Below are 12204 nucleotides of genomic sequence, written 5' to 3'. Positions count from 1 at the left end.
GCACTACCCATAAATAAAGACTCCACACAATTTTTAGTAACAATTTGTAATTATAAATTTTAGAAAAATAATAAATTAGAAACATTCTGGGCTGGATTCATCGATTTTTGTGCCAATGAGTGCCATGACAGCAGGGATTACACCAATAGAAGCATCAGGCATTTCAACAATTAGCCAGATACAGTGCAGCAAAAACAGTGGTGCCAACATAACTGGGGATGAAGTAGAAGTAAAAGAATCTGAGGACAGTATTTCAAAAGTGCACATGAAATAAAAGCATTCCCAACGTTCTATTACAGGGTCAAATGAAGTGTAGAAAACCAACATTATGGTACAATTGACTTCAAGAAAAAACATATTGGATGAGGAAGGTCAAATACAAATCTGAAGACAGCAAACCTAAACATTCAAAAACATTTTGATTAAAAATTTAGGTTGCCTTGAACAGTGGAGTGTGCACTCAACAGAGTGGTGAACACTCCACCTGAAGAGGTGCCAGGGAAGGGGGATTGTGGCATTTGGTAACCCGGAGCAGGATATGTGTGGTATTGTTGAGGAGGAATTACCGGCGCAGAATACATGGGAGGGTGAGTTGGGGGAGGGGCATAAGATGTACTAGGCACCTGTCTGGTATCTAACACAACGCGGTTAAAGGAAAAGAACTACCGTGGTAGAAATGGCGCTGACATGTGTTGTAGGTCCTCAAGCAGCTGAATTAAAAAGGGTTAGTCAAAACCTTTTAATGGAACAATAGAAGAAGGTGATTCAGCGCTAGTGACTAATTCAAAAATATTAAAATTTATTAAGAACATACATTTCACTGTATATATACATACATTTCACTGTTGCAACAGGTAAAAAATGGTGGTACCACAAAACAATTGAAAAAATAAAAAAGAAGAAAATTAAGAGTTTCCAAAAAATTAGGGCCTGAATCAACACTGCTTATTGGTTGAAGAAATTCTTGAATTGCTTGGTATAAAGCGTGATTTATAGCAAGGTGCCTTATCCTAGGGAAATAGGTAGACGGTGTATTACCAGTTAGCTGTAGTGAGTCCTCCACTCGGTTAGCACTCCGTAATCATGGGTTTTTTTTCTCTCTCACTTGTTTCTCAAGCTGCACCTAGCAGTGAAACGCGTTGGTGATTAAGACTGGGATTTTCTAACTGCAAGACCTGCCGGCCATACATCATTGGGAAAGGTGACTCGCATGGAATAATTTTTTGGGAAGATATTGCTTCAGGACCTGCCAGGGTTCATCTCCCACATCCATTCCTGCATAGGACGACCAAACAAGTGAGAGAGAAAAAAAAACCATGATTACGGAGTGCTAACCGAGTGGAGGACTCACTACAGCTAACTGGTAATACACCGTCTACCTATTTCCCTAGGATAAGGCACCTTGCTATAAATCACGCTTTATACCCAGCAATTCAAGAATTTCTTCAACCAATAAGCAGTGTTGATTCAGGCCCTAATTTTTTGGAAACTCTTAATTTTCTTCTTTTTTATTTTTTCAATTGTTTTGTGGTACCACCATTTTTTACCTGTTGCAACAGTGAAATGTATGTATATATACAGTGAAATGTATGTTCTTAATAAATTTTAATATTTTTGAATTAGTCACTAGCGCTGAATCACCTTCTTCTATTAATCTAACACAACGCCACTGTGGTTGGTCAATTCATCATCCTGGCCATGTTATATAATGGCATATACCAGACGCTGGGCGTATTTTTGCTGAGTGGGGTTCATCTCCCGCAACTCACAGGCTAAATGGTCTCCAATAGCTTCAAATCTATCCGGTCTGTTTTTTAGGACCTCCTCTGCCTTCCTCAGAATTGTATCTGACCTGCTGGACGAGACAGATCTTCTAGGGATAGCTGGCCGGCGTCTCCTTCTAGCCGGAAGCTGGGGTGTTCCCATCGCCGCCTCACTCTCCTCCAGCTCCGGCCTTACAGTGGCTTGGTCTGCCGGCTCATCCACTGCAGGTTCCACGTCCAGCTCCCTCGAAGACAGCTGAGTTATCCAACAAAATGAAGAAAAATATGTGAAAATAATAAGGCAACAAATTAAACAAGAAACAGTGACATCTGTATTGTGCGGACACTTACCGGATCCACACTCTCCTCTTCCTCAGGCTCGAACATCTCGGGCGTGTTCGGCTCCTCCGTGCTCCGCGCTGTCCTCGAAGGCTCCTCATCCAATACGAACTTCATCAAGTCATAATACCATAATGTTGGCTTCTTGACTTGATCTGACCCCGCTCCTGAACGTTGGGAATCTTTGTATTTCCTGTGCTCCTTAAGAAATACTGTCCTCAGATTCTGGATCTTCCTCTTCACCCACTTGATGTCGGCACCACTATCTTGGGCAAGGCTGTACCTGGCCAATTGCTGGTATGCCAGATTTTTCTTTCCTCTGTTGGCGTAATCCCTTGTTCCCACACGCCACAAGCACTCATTGGCCTGGTAGAGATCGATGAATCCAGCCCAGAATTCACGGTTTGCATCCATGTCTCTGTGAAAGGTGAGATTTAATTTTAAAATATTAAAATCATAACTTAACACAGTAATCAGATATAATATAACATTGGCCGTGCCAGGAGACCATGGTATGTGTAGCTGCAAACCACTGCAGCAGTTACTTTTCAGTACGGGAATTGCTAGGACCTTTTATGTTTGTCTGTTTATATTCTCTATGTACCTCTGTGACCAGGCACAAGCCTGTGTATGCTGTGCTACAGTGTCTGATGTCATTAAAGATACTGTGGTTATAACCTGAAAATCTGCCTACGAGTCCTTATTTACAATACCCATGTTACAAAAAAAAAAAAAAATGTATATATATATATATATATATATATATATATATATATATGCACAAAATAATATAATAAAAATGTTTGTGTGTGTGTGTGTGTATATATATATATATATATATATATATATATATATACCCTGTTTAATCAACTCCGGCACTCCTGCACTGGCTGTGTGAAACTTGCTCAGGTGCCTTCCACCCAGATGGGATATCCCAGCATGAACGAGAACAGAATGAGGCGGCACTCAGAGACTGGTGAAGAAATTCTTATAATTGCAAAAGGTTAACGTTTCGGGGACGTGCTCCCCTTCCTCAGAACAACTTGCAAATGTGACAAAATTTACTTAAATACACTGCACTCACCCCCTCAGCCTCCCGCCAGCGGCGTCCTCCCTCGGTACGTTGCCCGCAGCTCCGGTCTGTCACTTCCGGCTTCCGGCGACGCAGCGGTAATGACGCGACAGGACCCCACAAGGTAGTCATGGCAACGCCTAACCAGCTGTACAGGCGTCGGGTGGAGATGACGTTCCGGGACCCGGCTCTGTTGTCAAGGGGACGCTGAAAATACATAAATAAAAACATTATAGCCACAAACCATGCTATATATAGTGCAGTACACATAAATACATACAACATTAGAACCACTGGATGCATGTAAATAATCAATTTGATAAAATATAAAAAACACACACATTGTGAAACACCTGTTAATAAAAACATCTGATGATAAAAATGATACCGTGTGAATGGTCTTTCTCAGACATGGTGGCTAACGGAAACCTTACCTAGTTTCGCCGTCCACTAGTGCCAAATACTTCAAAATGCTTTGTGCATCAAATAGTGCATGTAGCCTAGACTTTATAAGAAATGTGCTCCGTTAAAGTGTATCTAAAAACCATTACATAATACATATAATTTAAAAATTCATTTGATAGTGCTTAATTATTTTTGATAAAAACCTTTATAATTTTTTACCCTTTTTAATTTTTTACCCATATGTGAACTTATATACTTTTTTGCTAAAAATGCTGAAAAAAGGCACCTTTTTAAACGTAAGAACTCGACCCTTCTCAGAATGACCCTCCTGCCTGTTGCATGTATGTGGGCCATCCTTCTATGGCACTGCTTGCATAAAAAGTCATCCCCTGTTGCCCCTCACAAAAAATGAACAAGGCCCAGTGTATCGTTCAGTCCTTTCGGTCGGAGCGTCTGTAGTTTAAAAATCCACCTGGACTCGAGTTGCAACAGTTTTCTCCCCCTGTCCCCTCCTCTGATAGATTCGGGGACATGGTCAATGACTCTATGTCTGAGCGTTGCCATACAAGGCAGGCAATCCGCAATGCCTTGAATTCAGGGGTGGCAGAACAACCGGTAGCCAGGCATTTTTTGGAGCAAAAGCATAGTATGGCAACGCTCAGACATAGAGTCATTGACCATGTCCCCGAATCTATCAGAGGAGGGGACAGGGGGAGAAAACTGTTGCAACTCGAGTCCAGGTGGATTTTTAAACTACAGACGCTCCGACCGAAAGGACTGAACGATACACTGGGCCTTGTTAATTTTTTGTGAGGGGCAACAGGGGATGACTTTTTATGCAAGCAGTGCCATAGAAGGATGGCCCACATACATGCAACAGGCAGGAGGGTCATTCTGAGAAGGGTCGAGTTCTTACGTTTAAAAAGGTGCCTTTTTTCAGCATTTTTAGCAAAAAAGTATATAAGTTCACATATGGGTAAAAAATTAAAAAGGGTAAAAAATTATAAAGGTTTTTATCAAAAATAATTAAGCACTATCAAATGAATTTTTAAATTATATGTATTATGTAATGGTTTTTAGATACACTTTAACGGAGCACATTTCTTATAAAGTCTAGGCTACATGCACTATTTGATGCACAAAGCATTTTGAAGTATTTGGCACTAGTGGACGGCGAAACTAGGTAAGGTTTCCGTTAGCCACCATGTCTGAGAAAGACCATTCACACGGTATCATTTTTATCATCAGATGTTTTTATTAACAGGTGTTTCACAATGTGTGTGTTTTTTATATTTTATCAAATTGATTATTTACATGCATCCAGTGGTTCTAATGTTGTATGTATTTATGTGTACTGCACTATATATAGCATGGTTTGTGGCTATAATGTTTTTATTTATGTATTTTCAGCGTCCCCTTGACAACAGAGCCGGGTCCCGGAACGTCATCTCCACCCGACGCCTGTACAGCTGGTTAGGCGTTGCCATGACTACCTTGTGGGGTCCTGTCGCGTCATTACCGCTGCGTCGCCGGAAGTGACAGACCGGAGCTGCGGGCAACGTACCGAGGGAGGACGCCGCTGGCGGGAGGCTGAGGGGGTGAGTGCAGTGTATTTAAGTAAATTTTGTCACATTTGCAAGTTGTTCTGAGGAAGGGGAGCACGTCCCCGAAACGTTAACCTTTTGCAATTATAAGAATTTCTTCACCAGTCTCTGAGTGCCGCCTCATTCTGTTCTCGTTATATATATATATATATATATATGTAGAGAAAACAAATGGAGGCTGCAGGCAATGAGTACACGACTTATAACTCTTTTAATATGAGTATATGTATACATACATCTAGTTTCAGTATCATAGCACAGAGGGCTATCACTGGCGCCTCCGGACAGCACACACAGAAAGCCGCTACCTGCCGCTCATCAGATACTCCTGGTCTGAGACCGCACACCGTCGGGTCAGCCAAAAGAAGTGTCACACCCCCTGTCCTTGGACGAAACATGTTGGCATGATAGTGGGACACTGGACGTACTACGTCTCTTTGGCTGACCTGACGGTGTGCGGTCTCAGACCAGGAATATCTGACGAGCGGCAGCTAGCAGCTTTCTGTGTGTCCTGTTCGGAGGCGCCAGTGATAGTCCTCTATGCTGTGTTACGCAAACTAGATGTATGTATACACATATACTCGTATTAAAAGAGTTATTAGTTGTATACTCACTCCCTGCGCCCTCCATTTGTTTTCTCTAAATGTGCATCATTGAGCTTGTGGTACGGCACTATCGGGAGGACGCTGCAGGGAAATCATTCAGTGGATGATAATCAGAAGCCTGTTTAAAAATTGACAATACAGGATACGTGAATTTGCGTGATATAGTTTTGACTTGTTATATATATATATATATAATACAAAAACGTACCTTATTAAAGCAGATTAGTCCAGTGATGTGTATATAACTGATTTGATTCCTGCTTTCCTGGAGTGGCAGTCCTTTGCTCCTGTGTAAATATATATTTATATATGCTTCACTTTTTGCACATTTTATTATATTACAACCTTATTCAAAAAAGGGAAAAAATACACTTTTTCCCTAAAAATTCTATACACAATACCCCATAATAACATTGGGGTATATTTACTAACATTCGTAATTTTCGGGAAAAGGTCAAAGTTCAATCACGAATGACATCGAAAGTGTAAACTTGCAACTTTTTGAATTGATTACGACTAATTTACTAAGCTGTCGTATTCTGCATTTTCATTTGTTCCAATGTCGATGTGATTCGTGTTTTTTTTACATTTTTTACGGCAGTGATTAGCAAAACACTGCCGACTTTTAAAAATGAATCTCGGCCGGATCTGTGTGATCCGTGCTGGGGTTCATTGTTTATTTTTATTTTAAACTAAACACTGTAAAATCTCTAAAAAAAATAGTGTGGGGTCCCCCCTCCTAAGCATAACCAGCCTCGGGCTCTTTGAGCCGATCTTGGTTGCAGAAATATGGGGAAAAAATGGACAGGGGTTCCCCCATATTTAAGCAACCAGCATCGGGCTCTGCACCTGGTCCTGGTTCCAAAAATACGGGGGACAAAAAGAGTAGGGGTCCCCCGTATTTTTAAAACCAGCACCGGGCTCCACTAGCTGGACAGATAATGCCACTTTTATATAGTGCCCTGCGGCCGTGGCATCAAAAATCCAACTAGTCACCCCTGGCCGGGGTACCCTGGGGGAGTGGGGACCCCTTCAATCAAGGGGTCCCCCCCCCCAGCCACCCAAGGGCCAGTGGTGAAGCCCGAGGCTGTCCCCCCCATCCAATGGGCTGCGGATGGGGGGCTGATAGCCTTTGTTGAAAATGAAAAGATATTGTTTTTAGTAGCAGTACTACAAGTCCCAGCAAGCCTCCCCCGCATGCGGGTACTTGGAGAACCACAAGTACCAGCATGCGGGGGGGGGGGACGGGCCCGCTGGTACCTGTAGTTCTACTACAAAAAAAATACCCAAATAAAAACAGTACACACACGCCGTGACAGTACAACTTTATTACATACATGCACACTTACATTCATACATACTTACCTTTGTTGACACGCGGCTCGGTCCCCTTGTCCACGTAGAATCCATGGGTGTGCGTCATGCACACTGCCGGGGGAAAAACCTCTGCCCACCAATGTATATAATATATCCCCTGGCCACCAATGCATTATGTCCCCCGGCAGTGTGCATGCAGCATGTGTTCTCAGTACACAGCATGTCAATATGCATGCTGTGTACTAGGAACACATGCTGCATGCACACTGCCGGGGGACATTATGCATTGGTGGACAGTGGATTTTATAAAATTCATTGGTGGCCAGTGTTTTATACATTGGTGGCCAGTGGTTTACACATTGGTGGCCAGTGGGAACACTGTCCTATACTTACCGAAGACGCGCTGCTCCTCTCTTCCACGATGCTGCGGCTGGCTGTGCTGCGGCTGTGCTCCTCTTCGCGACGGCCGGGAGTTCCTCTGATGACGGACGGCCGGGCGTGGCGTGCAGGCGGCGGGGCGGAGGATCGTCAGTATTGTGAGTATCGTTCATCGCTGATACATACACAATGAACGATACCGCACATTGTATATGTCGGTATCGTTCAGATTGACTTGCATGTATCAGCGATGATAGACCAGCGATGAACGAGCGCGGGGTCGCGCATCGTTCATCGCTGGTATATACACACTGCACGATTTGAACGAGTTCTCGTTCATTTCTGAACGAGATCGTTCAAATCGTGCAGTATTATCTACAAGTGTGTAGGGCCTATACGTTGCTGTTTTTCTGTTTGATTATTTGTTTATGTATTCTGTGATTGGGCGCTGCGGAACCCTTGTGGCGCCATATAAATAAAGGATAATAATAATAATAATAATACTCTATTATATAATTTAATACATTATGTCTGGTGCTTGACATGTTTAATTTATGTGGTGTATGAAATATGTGTTGAATATATCTTTGTGGCTTGTCTGTGTGAATGTGTATGCTACCATGTATTGCTGTGCACGCTGCGTGTATTCGCACGCACAGCGACCCATCTGATTGGAGTTTGTATGATTTCTGTATGTAATATTTTTGACTTCGACACTATTATTATTATTATTATTATTATATGGGGGAAGCAGCCTGTGGTGTCCTGTTAATATTATTATACAGGGGGAGAGGCCTGTGGTGTCCTGTTATTATTATACAGGGAAGTGGCCTGTGGTGTCCTGTTGTTGTTGTTGTTGTTGTTGTTGTTGTTGTTATAATACAGAGGGAGAGGTCTGTGGTGTCTTGTTATTATACAGAGGGAGAGGCATGTGATGTCCTATTATTATACAGGGAGAGCAGCCTGTGGTGTCCTGTTAATATTATTATACAGGGGGAGAGGCCTGTGGTGTCCTGTTATTATTATACAGGGAAGTGGCCTGTGGTGTCCTGTTGTTGTTGTTGTTGTTGTTGTTGTTATAATACAGAGGGAGAGGTCTGTGGTGTCTTGTTATTATACAGAGGGAGAGGCATGTGATGTCCTATTATTATACAGGGAGAGCAGCCTGTGGTGTCCTGTTAATATTATTATACAGGGGGAGAGGCCTGTGGTGTCCAGTTATTATTATACAGGGGAGCGGCCTGTGGTGTCCTGTTGTTGTTGTTGTTGTTGTTATAATACAGAGGGAGAGGTCTGTGGTGTCTTGTTATTATACAGAGGGAGAGGCATGTGATGTCCTATTATTATACAGGGAGAGCAGCGTGTGGTGTCCTGTTAATATTATTATACAGGGGGAGAGGCCTGTGGTGTCCAGTTATTATTATACAGGGGGGTGGCCTGTGGTGTCCTATTATTATTATTATTATAATAGAGGGGAGTGGCCTGTTGTGTCCTATTATACATTGGGAGCGGCCTGTGGTGTCCTGTTAATATTATTATGCAGGGGGAGAGGCCTGTGGTGTCTTGTTGTTATTATTATTATTATTATTATTATAATACAGGGGAGTGGCTTGTGGTGTCCTGTTGGTGTTATTGCTATTATTATAATACAGAGAGAGAGGCCTGTGGTGTCTTGTTATTATACAGAGGAAGAGGCCTGTGGTATCTTGTTATTATACAGACGGAGATGCATGTGGTGACTTACTATTATACAGGGAAAGCAGCATGTGGTGTCCTGTTATTAATATTATTATACAGGGGGAGTGGCCTGTTGTGTCCTATTATTATACATTGGGAGCGGCCTGTGGTGTCCTGTTAATATTATTATACAGGGGGAGAGACCTGTGGTGTCTTGTTGTTATACAGGGGGAGAGGCCTGTGGTGTCTTGTTATTATACAGGTGTCGTGTCCAGTGGTGTCCTGTTATTATTATACAGGGGGAGTGGCCTGTGGTGTCCTGTTATTATTATTATTATTATTATTATTATACAGGGGGAGCTGCCTGTAGTGTCCTGTTAATATTATTTTACAGGGTGAGTGCCCTGTGGTTTCCTGTTATTATTATTATTATTATACAGGGGGAGGCCTGTAGTGTCCTGTTGTTGTTGTTGTTGTTGTTGTTGTTGTTATTATTATACATGGGGAGAGGCATGTGGTGTCTTGGTATTATTATTATACAGGGGAGCGGCCTGTGGCGTCCTATTATAATTATTATTATACAGGGGGAGCGGCCTGTGTTCTCCTGTTATTAATATTATACAGGGGGAGCGGCCTGTGGTGTCCTGTTAATATTATTATACAGGGGGAGTGGCCTGTGGTGTCCTGTTATTATTATTATTATTATACAGGGGGAGCTGTCTGTAGTGTCCTGTTAATATTATTTTACAGGGTGAGTGCCCTGTGGTTTCCTGTTGTTATTATTATTATTATTATTATACAGGGGGAGCTGCCTGTAGTGTCCTGTTAATATTATTTTACAGGGTGAGTGCCCTGTGGTTTCCTGTTATTATTATTATTATACAGGGGGAGGCCTGTAGTGTCCTGTTGTTGTTGTTGTTGTTATTATACATGGGGAGAGGCATGTGGTGTCTTGGTATTATTATACAGGGGAGCGGCCTGTGGCGTCCTATTATAATTATTATTATACAGGGGGAGCGGCCTGTGTTCTCCTGTTATTAATATTATACAGGGGGAGCGGCCTGTGGTGTCCTGTTATTATACAGGGGGAGTGGCCTGTGGTGTCCTTTTATTATCAACTCAACTGAAGTTATCTCTCTCTCTGCATCAGTCTTGGGTTGTGTAGGCCCCACAGACCCTTCATTTTGGCTCTTAAATTTATACCCGGTTACTTGGAGACTTACAAAAAATCCTCACTTAAATTCCTTAATAGCACTGCAAAAGCGGCCATCCAAGTCCACTGAAAGTCTGCCGTCCCACCCTCTCTGCAGGAATGGTTTTACAGGATAGATTTATATATGGACTAGTTACCAGCCCGTTAAAATGGTGGAATAACAGAACAGTAATGTCAGTGCCGGCGGCTTCGCGTGCCTGAACGGAGCAACACTTGAATTGCTCCATCGGGTGCCATCTAGTGGCCACCAAAAATGGAAGTCCCCCCATAAAGGTGAGGAGCAGTGTTAGCCATGAATTCTATAGGATATGGAAGATCTCTGCCTTGGGGCGGGATGTAATGGAGTCCAAGATTGCCAGGCGTGCGGGATGCCGGCCGATCTCTGATTTTTTTTTTTTTTAAAGGGGCATTCATTTACAAGGCATTGTTTTTCCTTTTAAATTATTACCCCTTTAAAGAAACGTCCGAGATTGGCCGGCATGCCACACGTCCGGCGGTCTCGGACTCCATTACATCCCGCCCGTTTTGTGGAGAAACATGAGGAATTTTTTTCTCCCGGGTGCTTTTGGCATGAGTTTAAATCATCTGCGGCCTAAAAAGCAGCTTTGGTTTGAGTTCTAGGTACATTATGATGTGTCCCAGCCTTCCAGGTGAGAGCAGGTAACTGAAGGCACCAAATCTGAATGCTGCAGAGCAGTGCAGGAGATAAGGATAGCACTGGGAGCATACAAAGAATATGACACTGCAAACGCACTGGACAGCACTAGAATCACACAAGGAATCTGGACCTGGGACATGATATCAGGAAACTGACACAATGCTCTGGCCAGGGAAGGGCAGTGAAGCAAACCTAAATCATAGAGTATCAGGTGCAGCCCCAGCTGCTAAATCAGGCAAGTATCCCAAGATGTGATCACAGACAGACCATGGAACTTACTGGTAGGCATCACAGGAGAGAGCAGCACCACTGGTAGGGAATGGTACTGCAACTGAGTCTGTGGCAGCACCCCCCTATCTTTTAATTAATTGTACAGTTATAGAAATGACTTAATATCTAGGGCAGTGATTTTCAACCTTTTTCAATTCGGGGCATGCTGAACAAAATTCTGAAATTGCCAAGGCACACCATCAGTACCCCACGAACAACCCCCCCCCAAAAAAACAAAAAACAAACAAACAACAACACACTTTGGCCCACATGGGGAATTAAAACACACATTGGTCCCCACAGTAATTGCACATATTGTCCCCCCACATTAATTGTACATATTGTCCCCCCACAGTAATTGCACATATTGTCCCCCCACAGCAATTACACACATCCCCCCCACAGTAATTACACATATTGTCACCCCACATTAATTGTACATATTGTCCACCCACAGTAATTACACATATCGTCCCCGCCCAGCAATTACACACATTGACCCCCCCACACACACACACACACACAGTAATTACACCCTCCCCCACACACACACAGTAATTACACACAAGGCCCCCCCACAGTAATTACATATATTGTCACCCCACATTAATTGCACATATTGTCCCCCCACAGTAATTACACATATCGTCCCCGCCCAGCAATTACACACATTGACCCCCCCCCCCCCCCACACACACACACACACACACACACACAGTAATTACACATCCCCCACGCACACACACACATGCCCCCCCCCCCCCCACACACACACAGTAATTACACACATGGGCCCCCCGCAGTAATTACACATATTGGCCCCCACATTAATTCTGTACACTGTTCACACAGCTATTACTGTAAAATTAATTCAAATACACTAGACCATACCTGTAAGGTTTC

General features: G+C 43.1%; 1 protein-coding gene across 1 annotated transcript; it reads right to left on the bottom strand.

Moving 5' to 3' along the window:
• Positions 1-1642: 1642 nt before the first annotated feature.
• LOC135054602 (uncharacterized) lies at positions 1643-2598 on the bottom strand. The gene is made up of 2 exons (XM_063957790.1): positions 2115-2598; positions 1643-2019 (listed from the first exon to the last, which is right to left on the bottom strand). Exons 1-2 carry the CDS (start codon positions 2514-2516, stop codon positions 1702-1704), a joined length of 720 nt encoding a protein of 239 aa, XP_063813860.1. The 5' UTR covers positions 2517-2598; the 3' UTR covers positions 1643-1701.
• Between the last annotated feature and the right edge of the window lie 9606 nt (positions 2599-12204).

This window comes from Pseudophryne corroboree, chromosome 3 (assembly GCF_028390025.1).
Source record: "Pseudophryne corroboree isolate aPseCor3 chromosome 3, aPseCor3.hap2, whole genome shotgun sequence".
NCBI lineage: Eukaryota > Metazoa > Chordata > Amphibia > Anura > Myobatrachidae > Pseudophryne > Pseudophryne corroboree.
The sequence above is the reverse complement of the archived record's forward strand: the minus strand, read 5'-3'. Positions and strand labels throughout refer to the sequence as shown.